A 21778-nucleotide genomic window follows, 5' to 3' on the forward strand; every position below is an offset into this window, starting at 1 on the left:
TGGGTCCTTTCCAACCTTGTGATTCTGTGATTCTGTGATTCCTGGGGTTTCCAGCTTTCCTGAACTCTGTCTTTATGTGGAGTAGATTGTTTTAATTTGTCTCTGTGCTGCTGGTTTTCTGCTAGTGGCATCCTCAGAGGGGTTTTATAAGAAACTGTGAGCTCAGAGGTACGGAATGGCGAGACAGCTGCTAGAAGGATGTTATATGGGCTTGCAAAGGTAACGATGCCTGTTCTGTGTTCAGGAAAGATGCTAGATGAGTTTCCACACGTAGTTGAGGCTTTGCAAAATTTAAGGCTGTATCCATCACGGAATAATTCAGGTGAGAAAGGGCCATGGGAAGTCTCTAACCCAACCTCCTGCTCCAGTGGAGTCAGCTGAGCTCTGACCAAGTGCTTGGGCCTGTGTGCAACCAGGTCTCGAACACCTCTGTGGTGGTTTAGAGGGTCCCGGTGCAGTTCTCGCGCTTTCATCAGGCAGGAGAGTGGCACCAGAAAGAAAATGGGTGTCGTCAGCCCGAGGTGGTGGAGTCTCGGAATGCGTAATACGCACTTAACAACAGTTTCTAGCGGAGTCAGAAGGGAGGGTGCTACATCTGCTTTTGGTCATACTTTTACCTGCACTTTCACCTGGTCAGATCATGTGTAAATATAGAGTATAAGAAGAATAAACCAACATAGCGCATTTGTAGTAGGAGCTGGTTGTACTTACCTCAGTTTTATCCACCTAGCAGTTCAGCCACAAAACAGTGGAATGCCCAGTGTTCATGTTTTTAGGGTCAGTGTACACGTTGATCCTGGGAGTTCAACCACATGAACTTATTTTGTCATGTTCCAGGGGAAGAACTATTTGGTTTTTATTGTTTTTCCCAACTGAGGAAGAGAGAGCTCCTTACCTTTCTCAAAATCCACCAGCAGGCATCACCCAAGAGGAACGAGCAGGATAGATTTAACTGTTAAATACATTGGTTCTCTAAGGTGAAAGGCATCATGTATTACACAGCGCAGTTTACCATGGGGAGCTTCTTACGCTGACAGCTGTTTGTGCTATAGAAATTCATCTGTGAATCTATAAAAGTTCAGCTTTCAGCTGCGTTGCTAATGGTAATTTAATTGGGTCTGGATACAACTAGGGGTTATGGCACTTGGCTTCTGCTTTCATTTTTTTTTTTAATCAACCAGGAAATCCAACCAATAAAACAATGCAATAATCCTGTCTAAGAGCAATAAACACATGAACCAAAGTTTCCATATCCTGCTATGATAAAAGAGGTGTAGCGACTATTGTTTGAGGATGATAAATTGCAGTTTTGGTTACTGTGTCGAAATGAGTCTCTGGAGATAAGAACGCAGGAGCTCCTGCTGTGATTCAGAACGGGTGGGATGTGTTCCAGTGATAACCAGTACCCATGAAATGGTCTGGATTTTTCAGGGGTTGGTTTGCCTTGGCTGGAAATTTGGCTACAAATACGTAACTCTGAGAGGGATGTGTTTTTCTCTCAGCGTAGCCCATGCCCTCGCACCACCTGCACAGTGGAAAGGCTTCCTGTTCCAGGTCATTTTTAATTACTGGATATCCTGAAAGAAGCGGACACAGTTCGGTTGTGGTCAGTGTGAATAATTTTGGCACTTGCTTCTGGGTAGTGAAATAATACATATAGGTGAGCTGAAAGTGTTGTAGAGGACTTACATGTTCTGTGAGAATCAGTTTTGTGACACAGCCCTGGAAAAGAAGGGGGGTGCTATTTGTAAATAAAACCTCTAAGAAGTAATTTATTGGGCAGATTTCAAATTGAGTAATTAATTTATGTCTTAAGGACAGTTTTTAGGACAGTTCTGAAGACTAATAGGAATGAACTTGAGTATCGGGCAGATTAAATCCAGGTATCTCAAAGACACTCACCTTTAAACCAGCAACCGACCTGTAAATGTGAGATCGTAGAGGTTGACGTGTTCAAAGGAGAGATGGGTGTCATTTCAAAATGTAGTCGTTTTTAATTTGAACACAAAGAAGTTCCTGTTGGTGGAAGCATTTCCTTTCAAGGTCAGCAGTCCAAACATGTGCCAGCGCGAGAGCGGGGTGGTTTTTTCAAAGCTTCAAAGTGACTGAAATGAAAAAGCTGGAGATTGCACGAAACAGAAGTAATAATAATTTAATCAGTATTTTAAATAATAGTGATCATCAGCAATTTGGTCATTAGCATTAGAGCTGCCTCTCCAGTCAAGCAGCACCCTCTGTAATATGTTGTTACCGATTTATTGTTAAAAATGCATTCTGAGTAAATCTCTCATCTTTTAAATAACTTACGGTTGAATCATAGCTTTGGTGCTGCACCTGCAGGTTGTTCCTCTGGGGTCTTTTGCAAGCTTGAATCGTTGAAGGGAGGAGAGATAGGTTAAATTGAACATCATAAGAACTTAACAGTTGAAACTGTTGAGAAATTTCTGTATAGCTATTTTCAGCCCAGAAATCTGAATAAAGGAGTCTCTGTGCACTGGGATAGTACAACTTTTTGGTTTAATACTTTACAGATTTTTGGAACAAAATGCGCCAGAACTGAAAAGCAGCATTTTTTGCTGACCTTGTTGGAAGGCTAATGCTGTTTCTGGGAAATAAGTGAAACAAGCAGTTCTTTGTTGGCAGAAGCAGAGAGAGAGAAGGAGGGGAGCCTAGTCTTTTCTTCTCTGCAATGTCGTGACTAAGTCAAAACTGTAATATGGCTGGGTTCACTCTTTTTTTTTTTTTTCTAATTCTTTAACCTCTACAGACATTTGTTTTTCATCAGGCTGTGTTGCTGACACCTGACGCGAGCCAGCTCATATGAATTGGGCTCTGGGCTGCCTATAAACGGCGCAGAGAAAAAGATCACAGCTGCATCCAGACACTTCTGACACTAAAATAATAAAAGTCGGTACAATCAGTTCAGCGCATACGTCAGAAACAATTTACACTTGCATGTTTTGGCTTCTGCAGCTTGCAGAGTCTCTTGCCCACAGAATAATTCTTGCTTAGTTTATACCCAGCAAAGGCATCAGCAGAAAGGTCTTATAAAATGTTAGAAAAGAGGTCGAGGAAGGTATTCTCCCCCTCTACTCTGCTCTTGTGAGACTCTACATGGAGTCCTGTGTCCAATTGTGGAATCCCCAAAATAAAAAGAACTTGAAACTGTTGGAACGTGTCCAGAGGAGGCCACGGAGATGATCTGAGGGCTGGAGCACCTCTGCTGTGAGGCTGAGAGAGTTGTGGTTGTTCCACCTGGAGAAGAGAAGGTTCTGAGGAAACCTTAGAGCAGCTTCCAGAGCTGAAAGGGGCTCCAGGAAAGCTGGGGAGGGGCTTTTCACAAGGGCCTGGAGTGACAGGATGAGGGGATTTGCTTTAAATTGGAAGGGAAAAGATTTAATTTAGACATTAGGAAGAAATTCTTCACGCTGAGGGTGGGGAGGCCCTGGCCCAGGGTGCCCAGAGCAGTGGTGGCTGTCCCATCCCTGGAGGGGTTCCAGGCCAGGTTGGATGGGGCTTGGAGCCCCTGATCCAGTGGGAGGTGTCCCTGCCCATGGCAGGGAGTTGGAATTAGATGATCTTTAAGGTCCCTTCCAATCCAACCCGTTTCATGATTCTATGAAAACCTAACTCACTAGAATATCGTTAATATTAAAGCAAACAAAAGCAATAAAAGATTGGGTTGGGGTTTTTTTTTTCATTTTTCATCCAACTGGAAAAAGGAAATTACGTGTGTATTAAATAGCTGTAATTCCATGGACTGCAGTGAAACTGTGGCCACGTAGTCCAGGTTTGGAACTTAGCTCCAGTTTTTTACTTGCTTTCATGTGAGCTGGAAAATTGTGTAATGGCTGTTTGTTGAAGAGGCTTATTTCAGTTTGGAAAATAAATTTGTTTTTCCCCAAGGGAACTGAAGTCCAGGCTGTCCCGAGTCTGTCTGCTCCAAGGGTGAATACGCGCTTCCTGAAGACCAGTTGATTTTCCTTAGTTACCTTTGACCTCGCAGAAACTGTGCGCTCATGCTGTGGTTGTTCTGGGCTTGGCTGGGACAGAGGTGATTTCATAGCAGCCCTGTGGGGCCGTGTTTTGGATTTGTGACTACACCAGTGCTGATAAGAAACCAGTGTTTTGGCTATTGTCTGTGCAGAACTCGCAGAGCGTTGAGCCTTTCTGGTTTCTCCCACTGTTTCCCTCCATGCTGCAAGGATGCTGGGAGGTGACACTGCTGAGACAGCTGATCTGAATGACCCGAGGGGATATTCCATACCACATGGTGCCATGCTCAGCAATAAAAGGTCAAGGAAATGAGGAGGAAGGGGAGACATTCATGGTTACAGCATTTGTTTTCCCGAGCAGCTCTTGCACGCACAGAGTACGTGCTTTCCAGCCAGCGGCTGCCCACCTGCCTACCGCTGGGCAGTCGTCAATGAATTCTTTATTTTGCCTTGTGTGTACAGCTTTGCCTCGCTTCTTAAACTGTCTGTATCTCAGCCCACGAGCACCTCTCGCTTTTGCTCTTCCAGTTCTCTCCCTGCTCCTGCTGCAGGGTGTTGCTGGCGGGGGGCACAGCGCTTGGCGTGGGCTGGGGATGGAGGTACTGCGGGTTTGCGCTCTGCTGCACCGTCTGTGCCCATTAAGCCCCGAATCACTGGATTTTCTTTGTGTGCTCACACACACTGTACGGCGTGTGCAGATTTCTGCCTTGTATCCGAGTCTCTTCGTAGAGGAACTGTTCAGTTCACCAAGAAGTCCCCTTTGCCCATCTGTCAGAACTCCAATCGCAAATGCTTTTGGTTGCAGCTTGTGCAGCACCACTGCATTATTGTTGGTGAAGCATCATTCAGTAGGTGTAACAGCTTTGCCAAACTGCAAGTTTTCTGGGCTGATAGTTCATTTAGGAGAATTATGAGTGTATGGGTTCCCCCTGAGTACCACCAGTGCCTGTCTGTGCCTCTGGCTCTGTGTGGGACGTCACCATGTTTCCTTTGGTGTTCCAGCTGCCAGGAAACATGGGAAGATCACTTACCATTGGTAGACTTTCTTTGTGTTCTTTGGTGTGGATGTTTCTTTAGGTCTTGTGGTTCTCTCAGGTCAGAGTTTCTCGGATATAATAGCTTTTGATGTAGGAAGCTGCACTTTTCCGTATAAGCTTCCCTGCATTACGGTAGTATTGTCATCTTTCTTTATCCTGAGAGCATTATGCAGAGAATCCCAACTTTGAAACTGTATGAAGAGCCAGGCCGGGTCTGATGATGTTCCTCTCAAAGCTGATGCTATTACACTTCCACAAAATGAAGTGGGTGCCTCTGTGCTGCCGTCCTGGGTTCCCCCAGACTTGGGGATCGAATGCCTCTGGTGAAGTCATGTTGGATGACCCACTGGCACCTTTGCTACGCTCTTCAGAGCACCTGATTCTGAAAGCACATTTCAAAGACAGAAGGATTTGTTAGTGTGGGCTTTGCACCACCTACAGGTGACAAAGCTGCCTCTGGACCCAGGCTGGCCCTGGGTGTAGCACGGGACTAATCCATGCTTCTTTGATGCAGTGAGTACTGATCTGATTAAATAATAATAAAACTAATTTGCACTCTGAACGAACCATTTAGTGAATACTTTGAAAATTCACTGCAATCCACTCCTGGCTTATGTGGAGGATATCAGTGCTCGATGCTATTCTTAGCACCATGAACAGGAAGAGCTGTTGTCTTGGGTAAATCAGGAGCCCACATGGTGCCTTTGGATTGATCCGTATCAGAAGCACTGGATGTGCTTGTGCAATTGTGGACTTATGCACTGAAAATGGCTGATACCAACAACCGCTGCATTTGCACAGCGCTGTGAGATGCCCAAAGGTAGCTCTGGCTCCAAAAACTTTAAAGTGATTCTGTTCCTCAGCCTTTTGCGTTGCGTATAATTGGGGAATTTTCATCTCTTCCTTTACCAAGCTTTGTTCTTGGTCAGCCCATCTCTTAATTCACAGCTCCTTCCACTGGACCCAGGATGCTTGTGCAGCTGCTACTGTTTCGTTCATTTTCCTGGATGTTTCACTTAGATTTTCCCAGGTACTTGAAGACATTTTGCTATCAATTATATTGTTTTCCTGAGAGCCACAGTCATGCTTTCTATAAGCGTTTCTTGTCTTGAATCAGTGACTCTTGGCGTGTGTAAGATGACCCAGAAGTCACTGTCTCTGTAGTGTACCTACATCTAAGTTACCCCTGGGGATTATTCCCAGTAACGCTGTCCCATTCAGTTTTGAACACTTTCGCCCATGAGATGATAAAATCTTTCCACCAATTTCTCCTCTTGATCTTCTGGAGTCAGTTCTGTTATAAAAGTGAGATCTTTGTATTTTTGGTTTTGTTTCCATCGTATCTACTGTCCATCACGGCTGCAGCAGTGGTGCTCTTCTGCAGGCAGTGGCTCTTTGAACTAATCCCTTGTGCTTCTCCTCGGGAGTACGTTCTACACCCCTCTCTTGCCCTGGAGAACACATTGCTTACTGTGATGCCCCAGTCACAGGCAAGTGAGCAGGAGTGCGTGTTTATATACAACCTCAAGTTGCATCATTCAGATTGGACATTGGGAGCAATGTCTTCACTGAAAGGATTTTGGGGCCCTGGCAGAGGCTGCCCAGGGAGGCGGTGGAGCCTCCATCCCTGCAGCTGTTCAAAAGACAGGTAGATGAAGTGCTCAGGGATGTGGTACTCGATGATCTCAAGGTTCTTTTCCAACCAAGTGATTCTGTGACTCTGTGATTCAAGCTCAAGGGTTTCTATCCATGTGAGGGCAACGAGTTTCCTGCACGGGAACAAGGATGACGAGTGAGCAAGCAGGGAAAGATGGCACATATGAAGGATTTATCTGCTGCCTGTGAATATTTGCTAGTGCACAAACTGTATGGAGTTTTTCAGTGCCCAAATCACCTGACGTGGGCCAAGAACTGTGTGAGGAAAATGGCAGTGGCTGTAGGGTTGCTGTTGCCTGAGGGAGAAAGGAGCAAGCACTTCATCTTCTGTGCACAGCCTGTCTTTGGCCTCGTGGCTTATCCCGTGGGAGTGTTTCAAACGGGAGATGATCCGCTGTGTTTCCTACGGCCCCGGCTGCAGTAGCCCCTGGGAAGGCGGTGGGCGTTTCAGAGGTCTGGAGGACCGTTTGGCCAGGCTGCTCTGCAGAGAACACCCTCCACGTGCCATCACCTGTGAACTGCTGAGGTAGAAAAGCCCTAAAACTTCACACATTAACTGAAGGCTTGCTCGTAATAACTTCAGTGCCTTTGAGTGGAACCAATGCCTGAGTACTTGCAAATCTGCCAGGATTTAATTACTCTTCAGCTGGTTCCCAGGGTCGGCTGTTTTATTGCTGTACATGTGGCATTTTGACCCTTAGGATATATTTTTAGAGCAGCTGAATGCAGCAGTTGTTGTGGGAAGTGCTGCAGGATGCCCCAGTTTTTTGTTTCAGTTTGTTTTCTACGATAGATACAAAAAAAGAATCGCCTAGCAGCCGTGTGATTTATACTATTTTTATTTCCAATTAATATTTGGTTTGAGCGAGGTTGCATTAACTTAATGGGCATTGAGTGTGTGGATGCACACACCCAGAACCTAGATTTAACTTCACAGAAGTACACCACGTGCATCCTAGATGTGCTTATGGGACGTTATCATGATTGCACTCAAGAATAATTCAATTGGAATGATGCTGTTATGCAGGTGGTAGGGTCAAAACCTGGGCCTTAGCTTCTGTGTATTTATTAGCTGGTTTGGAATGATATTAAAACAAGAAAAACTGTTTTATCACCGTATCAATGTAGCGTTCAGTTTTAAGTTAGACTTTATCATAAACATACTCTATCCAGATACTTTGACAAAATTCTCTGTACTCGTTTGAAAGCACACCTATAGATTCCTCTGTAGGTCATGTTTGTCTGTTTGGACTGCTCCGAAAGCAGCCGAGTCGTATTCAAACCGAATGAAGAGTTACCTGAATCCCAGTTTTTCTTGCAGTGATGTACGCTGGAGAACAAAGTGGTGTTCAGTGGGTTCAAATGGCCTTCAGTAAGTTTGTCTCTATGACCTAAACCAATGGTTCTTTACAAGTCGTTCCAGTTAGTGGGAGTTTTGAACAGGTCTTCTTTTTCTGTGGACCTTTGTGCAGAGATTTAGACCTACAGACCTGTGAGGAGGAAGGCACTGGCTGAAAGACGAGCAGAGCCAATTTCTTCATGATGAGAGCGGGGAGGCCCTGGCCCAGGTTGCCCAGAGCAGTGGTGGCTGCCCCATCCCTGGAGGGGTTCAAGGTTGGATGGGGCTTGGAGCAGCCTGGTCCAGTGGGAGGTGTCCCTGCCCATGACAAGGGGTGGACCTAGATGGGCTTTAAGGTCCCTTCCAACCCAAACCATTCCATGATTCTATGATTCTATGAATGCAGGTGGTGGCGCTGGCTGAGCCTTGGTCTTCTGTGCATCTCCTGCACGAAACTTGTGCAACTTTGCCATAGCTATCGCTTTATCAAACTCAGAGGATACTTCAGGCGTTCTTGGCTTGTAGGGGATTCAGTGTGATTGAATTTCTCTACTCTGCATGTCAAGGTGTAGCAATGTGTACTTGTACCAAGTCTCCTGTAGTTCCTTGATGCTATGTAACAATGGATATAGTATGGCTTGAAAGGAAAAATAATTTACTCCAAGATCTAGAGTTCATTAGACCAAAATATTCTGTCTGTCCCCATGAGAAGAAACAACTTGGAGGGTTACAGGAGACCATAGCTCAAGGGATTCCTCAGCATTTTCATATTGTCTGGTTTTGGTCTTCTTGCATGTATAATTTCAGCTGTGATACAATATGGTTACAGATCTGCTGATGAAAAAGGAGGGAGTATTTGCTATAGCAAAGACAACAAATAGCCATGACAAATAGTACTACAATTCACCCCCTAGCCCTAGACACACCACACAGACTATTCATCTTAACTTTGCCTGTTTCTATCATCTGCGTGTGCGGCTTAGATGAAAGCAATTTTCTTGTGGAGAACTCACTATATTGTGATAATCCTTCAGCCAGCCTGGATTCTTAGCATGGTTGTTCTATTCACTCAGCCATGGACATGCCAGAAATTTAAGCACAGGCTTATGCATACAAGAAGAGTAAAATTCCTGCCTAAGAGCTTATGGTCCTGGCAGTTTAACACGAGATTTACACTGACGTATCTTATATAATTGTACTTATAATGTTATTTATTTTAATGTGAATAAGGCTAGGTGAACTACATCTTAAAAATGTGGTTCCATATGTTGTTTTCCTATTATGAAAGTAGCTTGATTTCCCCTCCCAACTCTGATTCCTGCCTTTCCCCTCTCAACACTGCAGCTTGCTAACCCCTCTGGGTTTTTAACCACCAAAAAGTTACTGATCAGTGCTGGCTTTGGGCTGCTGTTTTTCCAGCAACCAGCTTATTTTTCCCACCTGGACTCCTACATTGGTTGCACATAAGCACTTCCGTGGCTACCCAATTACTTTTGCTGGGAACTGATCTAGCTGGAAAATATCTTCTTTTTATCCTCAGGCAATTTTTAGTTTGCTGTGTGGCCACAGAAATGCTTTTGCCGGCTCAGTAAAGGCGTGTGGGCAGGAACAAAGCAGCTGGGTGCAGAAGAGGTGATAAACGGCAACGCTCTGGTTTCGTGTGGAAGCATGATGTCACTTGTGTGGATACAGCTGTTTGTGGACCACACATACACTGAATCCGTGGAAAGGTTATATTACTGCAGGGCTGCTTTTAACTTGGTTTATTTCTTAAGATGGATTTGCCACTGAAGCTAAAATACCGTTCTGCTGCACTCTCAGATGGTTCCATAGTCCTTACTGCGTGATGCTGGATCACCCAGAAGGAAAAGTTTGATCCAGATCTGATACGAGCACGTGTAAATATTTCTTTCAAATGAAGCAGGGCAGAATTTACAGTGCCCTGATGCCTGTGTACCTGCCTTACTCCGGCTGCAGAAAGACAAGACAGTACCTGATCTGGCAGAGAGCCAGATGGTTCCATGGTTCTGTGATTTTCTATTATAGGCACACATTTGTAGAGGAGTTTTCAATTAAAAACCCTTGCATGTTGTTTGCTGCATATCATGAGGCAAATATTTGAACATACCAGGATGACTATAAATACTTGCCGTGTTTTATGTATTCGTGTTTTATACTCCTGTGAAAATTAAAAATCACTTACTAAGCAATTCCTAGTGCAGATCTCGCCAGATGGAGTGGTTATCTGAGTCATTTGAAATACAGTAATTCTAATAACTCTATACTGTACACCAGCAACATGTATCCTAGGCTCTTTGTTGTCTTAAGGTACAATTCTACTTAACCAACCAGAATGTATTTTCTTTCCCACAGTCATGAACCACCAGCACCAAATCGCAGCCAGCCCTGCCATGTCGCAGCAAAGTCGCCCTCCCCAGACTCCACAGGCAGGGCTGTTGAACTTGCCCGGCGCCCTGACTGCGCAGCAACAGCAGCAGCAGAAACTGAGGCTCCAGAGAATCCAGATGGAGAGGGAGCGAATTAGGATGCGTCAGGAGGAGCTACTGCGGCAGGTAATGCCAAGGATACTCATTTATTTTGTTCTAGAGCCTTTAGTTCAATGCATCCAAATTGTTACCAGGTACAGTTAGTAGCTCTGTTACGTTTTATCAAGATTAACCATTGTTTTAGGTAAGGGTAACCAAAAAACTAATAGAAATGGAACATTTCAATTTTTGCTCTAAATTAGCTTTGGACAGAATGCAAAATGGCCATCTGTCAGGAGTTACAGACCTAGCGTCCTTCTTACCAGTTGTAACAGTAGTGTAAGGAACAAATTCTGTTCTGCATCTTTTTATAGATCTAGAACAACTGTCAGTGATTAATTCTCAGTTTAACTTGGTTTTCATAGTAGACCTTGTTCATGCTTCACTGTAGATAAAGGCAGAACATATGCAGTTGTTCTTGACTGATCTTTTGCCTTTCATTCTTTTGCCTTTCATTGATCAAAAGTTCATTTCATGATCTTTTGCCTGTCATTTGCCTTTGAATTAAAATAAAATCACAGTCACATCTTACATGGATAGAATCACAGAATAGTTTGAATTAGAAGGGACCTTAAAGATCATCCATTTCCACCCCTTGACATGGGCAGGGACATTCCTCTGGCTCAGGCTGCCCAAGGCCCATCCAACCTGGCCTGGAACCCCTCCAGGGATGGGGCAGCCACCGCTTCCCTGGGAAACCTTGTTCCAGTGCCTCCCCACTCTCATGGTGAAGAAATTCCTCCTTATGTCTAGTCCAGATCTGCCCCTTTCCAGTTTATAGCCATTGCTATAGCTCCGATTTGAAGACGTTCCAGAGGTGGTTCTTTGTGGATGTTCTGGTTTTTCTATTTCTTATATTTCAGCTCTATATAGTGACTCGTCTTGTACAAAATACATACGTAACTTAGTTTACACTGCCTTAAGGAAAGATAAAGTGTTAACAGTAGTGTTTTTTCAGGTACAGACAACACCACCGGTGATGTTGTGTGTTGCATGACATATTAATCAGCTTCCTTAGAGAAAGTCAACAACCTGTTTCCTTCAGGAAAGTGTGAACAAAGTGAATTTTATCAAGAATAAATTATTGGTTGCCTTGTAAATGCTGCAGTTACAGTTCTCAGTACCTTTAAAAATGATAGCTTTTACAGACTCGCAGATGGGGTGAGGCTGGCAGGGACCTCTGGAGGTCGTCATCTCCAGCCCTGCTCAAGCAGAGGCACCCAGTGCCAGCTGCCCAGGACCAGTTGGCTTCTGAGGATCTCCAGGGATGCAGACTGTACCACCTCCCTGGGCAGCCTGGGCCAGAGCTGAACAAAACCAATTAACAAAAATTCATTAGTACATTGTGAAACAGTACAGTACCATCTAGCTACGTTTGGGAGAGGGGACAAAAGCGTTAAAATTACATGTTTTTATAGCTCCTGCAGCAACACTTGGCTGTCTTTGCATGTGATTATCCCCATCGTCTGTGGTGCATGTACCGACATGCTGGAAGCTGAGAAAGTGCTCGGTGCTGCAGCCGAGCAGGGGAGAAAGGCGGATAAGAATCCACTCGAGCCTCTGAATTTTTTTACCTGCTCATATCAGGGGTGAATTTGACTTTTATGTTTTCAGACCTGGAGTTGTACAGGTACCAGTTTCTCGTGCCCACATTCAGTTTCAGGTAGCCTTCATTTCGGGGGGTTTCAGTGGGATAGTGTCAGCAGGCGTTGTGTCTGAACAGCACAGTCCTGCCCTCTATCTTCATCTATCGCCAAGGGAGCTGAGACAAGGAGCTCGCATGCAGGTGCCTGTTGTGCGCGCAGTGAACACCGGAGCCAGAGGAATCCCAGCTCCTGTGGGTTTGTGGCAGGCGCAGGAGGGAGCTCAGTCCTCTTCAATCCCCAGGACTGCAAACCGCAAAATGGGATGTGTCTGTTGAATAATCTGCATCCCTTCCCTCAGGAGGGGTAAGGAGAGCCTGTGTGTGCAGAACCGCGTTCAGGACGGTGGTCTCCAGCTGAGCAGCTATCTCAAGTCTTTTGCCTCCCTCCTCCTTTGCTATCAAGAGCTCAGAGCATAGTAGAGATGGGTGTGGGAAGAGTGGGGATATCTGGTATGAGCTTAGTCATAATTGTCATTGTGTTAATAACATGGTTAGCTATTTTTACTCTCTTTCGCTCTGTTCTTGCTTCAGGACAAGAGCAAATTAAGCTTCAAAACAGTTGTGCCATTAACACGAGGGCTGGTTCCCCGCTCTGCTGACTGTGTTTTACTTTGAAACTAATACACGCACAACACTCTGCAGCTGTGCCGTGCTTAATCAGGCCTCCAGCTTACTGCACCCAGTACCACCCTGCTGCTGTGGTGTTGGTTGGAGCTCTACAGGACACGATTGCTTTGCATTACTAACATTTCCAGAACTGGGGTGGCTCTTGGGGAACGATGTATTTCCCACCCGAGGAGAGCAAAATGCAAAATCCATCCCTCCAACAGAACTTGATGAAGTTCCTGCGAGTAACCTGAGCACTCCCAAGCCCTGGCAGCTGAGAGGAATGCGATGGATCCCTCTGGAGTCTGTTCACATCCAGTTCCTCCTGCCCTCATCTGGCACTGCTGCTTTTGCTTTTCTAGCGTAACCTGTCCAAGGGAAAAATGCTGAGTAAGTGTGCACGCTGCTGCAAGCAACTGCGAGGAGGTCAGCAAGTCTGAGCGAAAGGGGAGGAATTCTTTTGGTGGGTTGCAAACCTCCTTTCAGCCTGGCAGCAGCTGCTGGCTCCCCACAGCCGGTCCTGGCTGCAGCTGCTCGGGGGGAACCGCACTCCCAGCCGGCAGGAATATGCAGTTCTGGAAGCTCGCTGCTTAGGGAATTGCCTTCCTTCTTTGTCTTCCTTTTCATTTAGTTGCTAAAGGCTCTAAAACTATACACTGAGAGCATTTGAGAAGGGCAGCATTTCAGAAAACCAGCATGACAGCTTCTCTTTGAATGTTTCTTTACTCAGTTTTGTCATTCTGGGAAGAGTTAATTTTCTTTCTGATTTGTTTTTGTTAGCTTTCCAAAGGAAAAGGGAGAATCTGCTTGCTGCTCAAGAGCTTCTTGGAAATGGAATTAGGTAGAGGTGATGTTAGTAAGACATTTTGGACAGGGTCACGAGAGGAGGATGTCCCCGCACTTCTCTGTGTGCACAAGTACCATCTGGCAACTTGTTCGGAAAGATACAGTCACAGAACAGCAACACTTCTCCGAGAATCATAGAATAGTTTGGGTTGGAAGGGACTTCAAAGCCCACCCAGTCCCACCCCCTGCCATGGGCAGGGACACCTCCCACTGGATCAGGGGCTCCAAGCCCCATCCCAACTGACCTTGAACCCCTCCAGGCATGGGGCAGCCACCACTGCTCTGGGCAACCTATTCCAGTGTCCCATCACTCTCATGGTGAAGAAATTCTTCCTTATGTCCAGTCTAAATTTGCCCTTCTCCAGTTTATACCCATTGCCCCTCGTCCTATCACTACAGGGCAGGGCTATGATGTAGTCTCTGAGCCCTTGTTCTTACTTTGTTAATAGTCTATTCTGAGCTACTTTTAGAAATTAAAATACCATGGAAATGAGGAGTAAGTCACAGAAGTTACCAATGTTTTTTTTTTCCCCCCTTGCAATAGGATACAGAAAAATCTGTGTCTTTCTGGGGGAAGGCAGTGCCTGCGTCTGTTCTTTAAAACGAAAAAATGTTTGCAGCATATTCTGAAAGAGGCAAAAACTTGAATCTCAAACAGGATGTTCTCAGTTATATTATTTTTAGTAATAGCCCCTGATTTTTAGAAATGACAGCAACCAGAATGATATCCAACATGTCTTTCCCATGTCGGTAAGCTAGGGGAAGGAAAGGCTTTTTCCCCCCCATTCTGATCTCGTTGTTATTATTGTGGAACAGCATCCAGAGAGATTTGAAAATGCACTGCCCAAATAACAAAAAACATGAGCTTCGTTGCTGGATTGGACTTGAACAAAAAAAATCCTAGTTAAGTACATCTTCACTTATTTTATCTGTCTTCCTTTTCTTTTCTCTTCCTTTCTCTTCCCGTATTTCTTTCTAGCTGCCTTTTCTCTTTTTTCTTTCTTGCTGTCTTTCTAGTATTAGCTTTGCTTGTGTTGCTGCTGATGTTATTCTTATGTTTAAAAGCATACTTTCAGTATCTTCATGTAGGGTTAAAAAAGCCACTCTGTCCATTTTCTGAGGTTTGTACATTTTCAGACTCCAGCTGATTTAATTATAAACATCACCACTGGAACTATGACTTGACAAGTGTAATGATATACATAAGCTCTTCACAATAGTCAGACTATTTCTTCTTGACACTTACTAAATAATTATACCATCTAATGTAAATGATTATTTATCAGTGAATATGTCAATAATTTGATTATAAAGGAAACATTACATTAATGGGCATCGATATATGTTAATTCCCAATGGATAATTGTTACATTATTAATGAAGAGACCAGATTAGTCCTCTTCAGTGAAGGAATCAGTTGAAAATGTATTCTAGCCTCAAAAACCTGTTAATCTTTTCTGTACTTGGAACAACGAATGGCTGATTCAGTGGAGAAAAGTTTTGTGCTAGCATTTAAATGAAATATTTCCTTCCATTAACAAAAAAGAAAACGGAGTAAACTAGGTAAAGAAAACAGACACAGCTTTATTATTTTAAGGTCTTATGATATTTGCTCGGAACATCCCCCTGGAGCCAAACAACTTTTGTGAAGAGCTTTGTACCACTAGATGTCATAGTTGGCTCACAGAGATGATGCTGCAAGAATTTGTCCTTCCAGAAGAGTTCTGAAACAAATTTCCTTTGGCTCTGATTGCTCGTTTGTCATCCTAAAAGCAACTTACGTGTGACAGGTCATTAGGCAGGTGCTAAATATTAGGCAGAGGGTTCATTCTAAAGATTCTTGGGTCAAAGGCAGTGGTTTGCTTCTGACGTGTTAAGTGCTTTATGGTCGCAGGTGGTATTCTGCTTTGGTATATCTCACGCTGTGTCATCTAGCAGCAACCCACATAGGTACGTACCTGATTTCGCTCTCCTCTGCACCGGTTTAAACTGAGAGCGATGTCATAATCGGGGTTCATGATCTGTATCTTGCGAGAGGAGCACGGATAGTTTGAGCAGGCAGACGCGCTCTCTGGTTTAGTGTGAAGCTGATTAGAAAGTCCTCAAACACATCTGCCCAAGGGCTGAACTGCGGGCCTGGCTTCCAGCTGTGGGAGCGGCCGGACGGTAGATGCTGCGGTGTTTAAGCCAGCACAGGGGTTTGAAGCAGCCTGTCTGTCTGCAGTGTGGTTTTCTTCACACCACAATCAACAAATCGTCATTAGTTACGCTGTATAGGATTAATTTCCTAAGTAAGAAGGTGGGTATATATTATGTGTTCATTTGTGACGAGACCGCAGTACTTCTGAGCTGTTGGAATAACCCTTCCCTTGTATTTATTCGCCTTTTCAGGAAGCTGCTCTGTGCAGACAACTTCCCATGGACTCGGAAAGCATGGCCCCAGTTCAGACAGCTGTGAATACACCTGCCATGACACAAGACATGAGGCCTATTGCAAATAATGGATCCGATCCTTTCTTGAACAGGCAAGTTCATGTCTTCTTTGTTAGGCAATTGATTCTGTTGCCCTCTCTACATGTTTAAAGCTGTCTCTCCAAAGTAGATTCCTATACCTTCATTGTTTGTACTTGCTGTGAACAGGGGCTATGGCTGAGGGGCTGACCTGAAATCTTTCAGTCTGTACTTCACGAAGAAATCTTCAAGTCAAACAGATGGTAGCAGGTGGTGTTAGTTGTACAGTGGGTGTATGTAGAAGTCTCTAGGTAGAAGTAGTAGTTACCTAACTATAAATAAACTCAATGTTTTTAGGCTATCAATCAGAACTGGTTTTGTCTAGAGTTGTATGTACATAGAATAGTTTGGGTTGGAAGGGACTTTAAAGATCATCCAGTTCCACCCCCTGCCATGGGCAGGGACACCTCTCACTGGCTCAGGCTGACCAAGGGACATCCAACCTGGCCTGGAACCCCTCCAGGGATGGGGCAGCCACAGCTTCCCTGGGCAACCTGGGCCAGTGTCTCATCACTCTCATGGTCAAGCAATTCTTCCTTATGTCCAGTCTAAGTCTGCCCCTCTCCAGTTTATCCCCATTCCCTCTCGTCCTATCACCACAAGCCTTTGTCAACAGTCCCTCCCCAGCTTTCAGTTACTTTACATTTGGGCTGATGTAACAGGACCACATCAGTGGCCAACAGTTGAGAATGAAGCTTAGTGACTCAGTATTTAATATCTAACTCACTGTGCTGTCTTTTTTCAAACACCGTGATCGGGGATTATGTCTGGCAGAACATCTTTACTGAGGTTTTCTTCTGTTTCGATTTATAGTGGGCCGTACCATTCCAGGGAACAGAGTACAGACAGTGGCTTGGGATTAGGATGCTACAGTATACCAACAACACCTGAGGATTTCCTCAGCAACGTGGATGAGATGGATACAGGTAGAGTACTCTGATTTAGTTTAAAGTATAATGATAATAATAACTTTGTCTTATAACCAGATATGTTTTGTAATTGCATAACTCAACAGTAACCTCTCGCTTTCCTGTGCAAGAGAACAGACTTAGACTGTGGGGGAGAATGCCAAAAACGTGCTTAATGCCTAGAAGGTTCTCAGCTTTAACTTAGGTCTGGATTCTACCTTTTTGCCATAGACTGATATTAAACAAAATAAGTAAAAGTTGGTAAATTAGAGCCTTAATTTGTGTTTTCATACCATAGTCCAAGGTAGGAGGAGTAAAAAAACCTCATCTTGGGTTACATTCTTGGTACAAAGCACTGTTTTCTAGCTCTGAGAAATCAGTCTCATTAGTGGTTCTTACAATGGCAGAGTTGGATTTGTCTTCAAACAGAACGCATTTAGCTAGTTCAGGATTTGGTCTGTATTTATTTTTATATCAGTGTCTTCACGATGTTTAATATACTGAAATAAATTACTAGGAAATCAACAAGATTTTTTTTCCAGATAGTGAAATTCTCAGCACTTCCTCACCTAAACTTCCTTTTGAAGTGATCAGAAGTTCTAAATCATGCAAAAAGTGAAAGGTTTTTATTGTACAGATTTTCACGCTTGTTATTGTTTATTTTTGAAAAAAAGTAATATAATATTGCAGGGCTAAATTGTTGTAAACCATTTTTTTCCATTACACCCTGTGGACAGCATTGACCCTCGTGCCGAGAGCAGGAGAGAGGGTTTGCATAAGACTCCGTTGCGTTGCCCCCTGTGCAGAGTAGTGACCTTTGAACAGTTGCACTTCCCAAGTGGAAGGTCAGAGGCTGATTACTTTGAACACTGCTGGAAAGAGCCTTCTGTGCTTCTGAAAGCAAAGCAAGGATATGAAATTAACTCTTATGAGAATATGCGTTCTGCCAGGAAATATGGTTTTAAGGTAACATTTGTAGAGGATAGGAAAGCTCACAAGTGCTTATGGGAAAAGGAGAGTCTGGTGTTTATATCAGTTGTGTTGTTTAAATCACCCACAAGAAGAGTTTGGTATTTCAAAAGTTCGCTTTTACTTTTCCTAGGAGAAACCATAGCACAGACAACAATGAACATCAATCCGCAACAAACACGCTTCCCTGATTTCCTCGACTGTCTTCCAGGAACAAACGTTGACCTTGGGACTCTAGAGTCAGAAGACTTGATCCCTATTCTCAACGATGTGGAATCAGTACTTAACAAAAATGAGCCCTTCCTTACCTGGCTGTAATCGTTCAATGCTGATTCGGCAGTTGCCGAATGTAGTTCAACATTTTTTTTTCCTCTTGAGATAGAGGTACAGCCTCTGAAAATCCTCAAGAGATAACGACTTACTGCCTTAATGACTTTCGTTGCATCATCTTTATGGTCAGTTTAGTCTCTGCCTGGGTTTGATTGACACTAACTGAAATATAAAATACACATATATAAGAATACATATAGGCATATATATATTTCTTCTTCTTTAAGAGAAAGCACACTACTTTACACTTTTGTACTCTCCTTTACCTTTTCAGACCAGGCAGAACTATTTCACTTGAAGGACAGGAGGTGGGTGGTGGTTGTGCCTGTCCCTGACTGATCTCCTGAGCATCGATTACCACCACAAACTCGGTGTGAATCAAAACCCTTAACTCCTAGATCACTTGGTTAAAAAGATATGCGCGCCCACGATCGGGCCAGGAGAGCAGTTTTATTACTATGTTTATGACAATAGTATCAGAAGCCTTTTTTTATCAACTTAAGCTTTAAAAATCTTTTTCTTCATTCTTGGTAAAACTGTGCTGTATGGAATATAGACTAAATCTGATCCATGCCAGCCACGATATTTCTCATTATATATTTGTAAAGGCACAAACAGTACTATTGAAGCTTCTTCTTTTTTTTTTTCAGTATATTACTGTATAGCTTTTGGAAAATAAGTACTTCCAATCTGAAAGTACCAGAATTGTTTAGCAACGTTTTTACACTACAATACTGTTGCAAAATAAACCAGCCTGGTACTGACTGCTGCCTTTGAAAAACAGAGCAATGTATTATAAACAAGCATTTTTTAAAAGATACCTTAGGTTTTGATGTTATATTAAGCACTACAATTTTGTAATTTAATACATGAACAAACAATTTTTTATACATATAAAATCTATGGCGAAAAATGCAAAAACATGCTTCTCGAATCAGGTCTGAAAAATATGGCACAACTTGTTAATGTCATGTAGTGGGAAAAAAAGCCCTTCCTTATAGTGTTTTCAGTCATGTTTTTAACTGACAATGTCAAAATACATGTAGTTGTATACATGGAAATGGTGGTAACTTTATCAGGGCGATGCTGAAGCAGCATTGTAACGTTGTCTGGTAAAGCTGCTTCGTTCTTAAGTCTTTCACTGATTGTAGTGGGTGTGCAGGACACGGGGCGTGTTCTGTGTGTTTCTACCTATTGTGTATCCTACAGATACTTCTTTATCAGAGATTTGGGACTGAGAAAGCGTCAAGGACATTAAGCTTGCGGTTCCCTTGAAATGCAAATGAAGTCCTAAAATTCTTAAATATTTTGAAATTATATTATTTATAATCTATGAGTTTAAGCTTTTTATATTGAAAAAAAAAAAGTTGTCTTTTTATGAAAGGCAGAAAATCTTTTCTCTAAGCTTAATCCAGGCTATGTAGAGAGAGGAAGAGATGTAGCACTCAGTGTAAACGTGTGTTTGCCAGGTCTCATAACACTTAACAAGATCGTACCGGTGCACTGGAATATCAATCACTAAAGACTTTTCTCCATCTGGTTGGGTGAAGGTAGGTGAAAAGGTCAGAGAGGAAGTGGTGGGAATATGAAGTAGGCTTGGAAGACAAATGTAGGTCCTTGCCAGGAAGGGTGGCTGCAGATAGGGATACACGGGAATGAATCACCGGTGTTCAGTAAAGAACGTAAGAGAAGAAATGAATGCAATAAACCACCCTGTCGATGCTGAACTACTGGGTGTGCACGGTGTCAGAAGATGGAAAATAATACTGGAAAATAAAGCACACGCCCCAAAATATTGAAAAAAAAAAAAAAGAGATGGAAGGCAAAGACCTGCGGTCATGGCGTTCTATTACGTAGGGAAAAGGAGCTCTTCTTATGTTTTGGTTTGGTTTAATAGAAAATGAGATGTGACTGCAGAGTTGTGTCTGCACAGAATTTAATCGCTGAATGGGCATTGTCTTTCTTTTATTCTTTTGGAGGGGTTATTTGTTGTTGTTGTTTTTTAATTATTCTTGCTAGCGCTAACTGTTGAGAGAGCAGATATCTCGTTTCGACCAGCAGGGGACCGGGCAGGGCTGACTGATATTACTGTAATTATGATTAATCTTTCCTATTTAAGGACTTCCTAAATGAAAAAACAGATGGCTGTAAGTCTTTGTTCTTTAGGATAAGAATTGGAAGTTCTTTGGCATCTGGTTGTGATGCCAACTGGTGAGGCCAGCTCCGCAGCACTGGTGCAAGAACCATCGGCTGCAGAGCCGAGCACTGGGGTGACCCGATCGGTACTGCTCATCATTGGATTCTGCTTCGAAAATGCAGTTTGTTTAGTTGCTGGTAAGCCTGTACTATTGTAAATTTAATTTTTGTCGTAATGAAAGAGCTGATCGTGTTCTCAGCTGGTCCACGTGGATTAGCTAAGCTGTGCCGACTGCTCTTTGCCTACACTGATGGTCATCAGCTGAAGGCCATCCTTACCAGGGCAACAGAGGCGGTGTTCTAGGAATGTCACACAAGATGCTTATGAGAATTGTGAAGCTACAAACTTGATTCCTCTTCCATCAATGTTTCAGGTGGTTAAGAGTCTTGGTTCAAAGACCTTAAAAGAGGTAAAAAAACCCAGTAACTGTGTTTCCATATTACTTGAGTAATAAACCAGCAGCAGATTTGGAACAGGAGGGTGCTAATGTGAAACAGCTCTTCCAGTGTCAAACAACTGCCAAACTCTTCGGTCAGATCTTTACCTGGTCATGAACCAAGTCATGGTGAAGTTGAAAGTGATTCTTTAAGCTGCTCATTTTTGTTACGGAGAGGGCATATCAGATGGAGTGCAGCAACCACAAAATCTATTTCTTAAAGTTCTCTCTTTTTTTAAAGTTTCTGGCTTTAAACAGGCAGAACTTCTTAAGTTTTCAAAGCATACGTCGTTCTTATGACACTAAATTTATTGTGATGATATTTCACTGTACTGTTTCAGTTTTTGAGCAGTTACTTTTGCTAAATGTACATTGTCTGCTTGTAGTACAAGTACAATAAAGGCGCCAGCTGGATGGTGTTGCTGTTGCCCATCACCGAGGGCGGCGTACATAAGTCTTGGTGATACGGGAATAGTGGGATGATGTTAATAACAGTTTGTATTCTGGTAATACTGCTGGGATGTAACTTGGGGAGGGGTTGGGTTTGGCTTTTTGACAACTTTTGTGGGGGGGAAGAGGAGGATTTCAATGGCTTTTAGATACAGAAAAATATAGGTGTTCAAATAAACCTGTTTCCTAATATGCTACATCCATGTACGTGCTAGTACTTTAACTTTTTTATTTACTTCTTTTTCTTTTTGATATATGACGTGTGTGAGCATTTTGTTTTTAATTTCGAGTACCTTGCAACAGATTG

The 21778-nt window shown here is 43.4% G+C and overlaps 1 protein-coding gene across 1 annotated transcript in view; it reads left to right on the forward strand.

The window, feature by feature from the left end:
* WWTR1 (WW domain containing transcription regulator 1) overlaps positions 1-21726 on the forward strand; it is a 51849-nt gene extending 30123 nt beyond the window's left edge. The window contains exons 3-6 of the mRNA XM_054074376.1: positions 10401-10600; positions 16062-16195; positions 16995-17107; positions 18192-21726. Coding sequence (XP_053930351.1) covers positions 10401-10600; positions 16062-16195; positions 16995-17107; positions 18192-18376 — 632 coding nt within the window. The 3' untranslated portion in view covers positions 18377-21726. The remainder of the gene's footprint in view (positions 1-10400; positions 10601-16061; positions 16196-16994; positions 17108-18191) is intronic.
* The last annotated feature ends 52 nt before the right edge of the window (positions 21727-21778 follow it).

Source organism: Cuculus canorus, chromosome 9, assembly GCF_017976375.1.
Source record: "Cuculus canorus isolate bCucCan1 chromosome 9, bCucCan1.pri, whole genome shotgun sequence".
Classification (NCBI taxonomy): domain Eukaryota; kingdom Metazoa; phylum Chordata; class Aves; order Cuculiformes; family Cuculidae; genus Cuculus; species Cuculus canorus.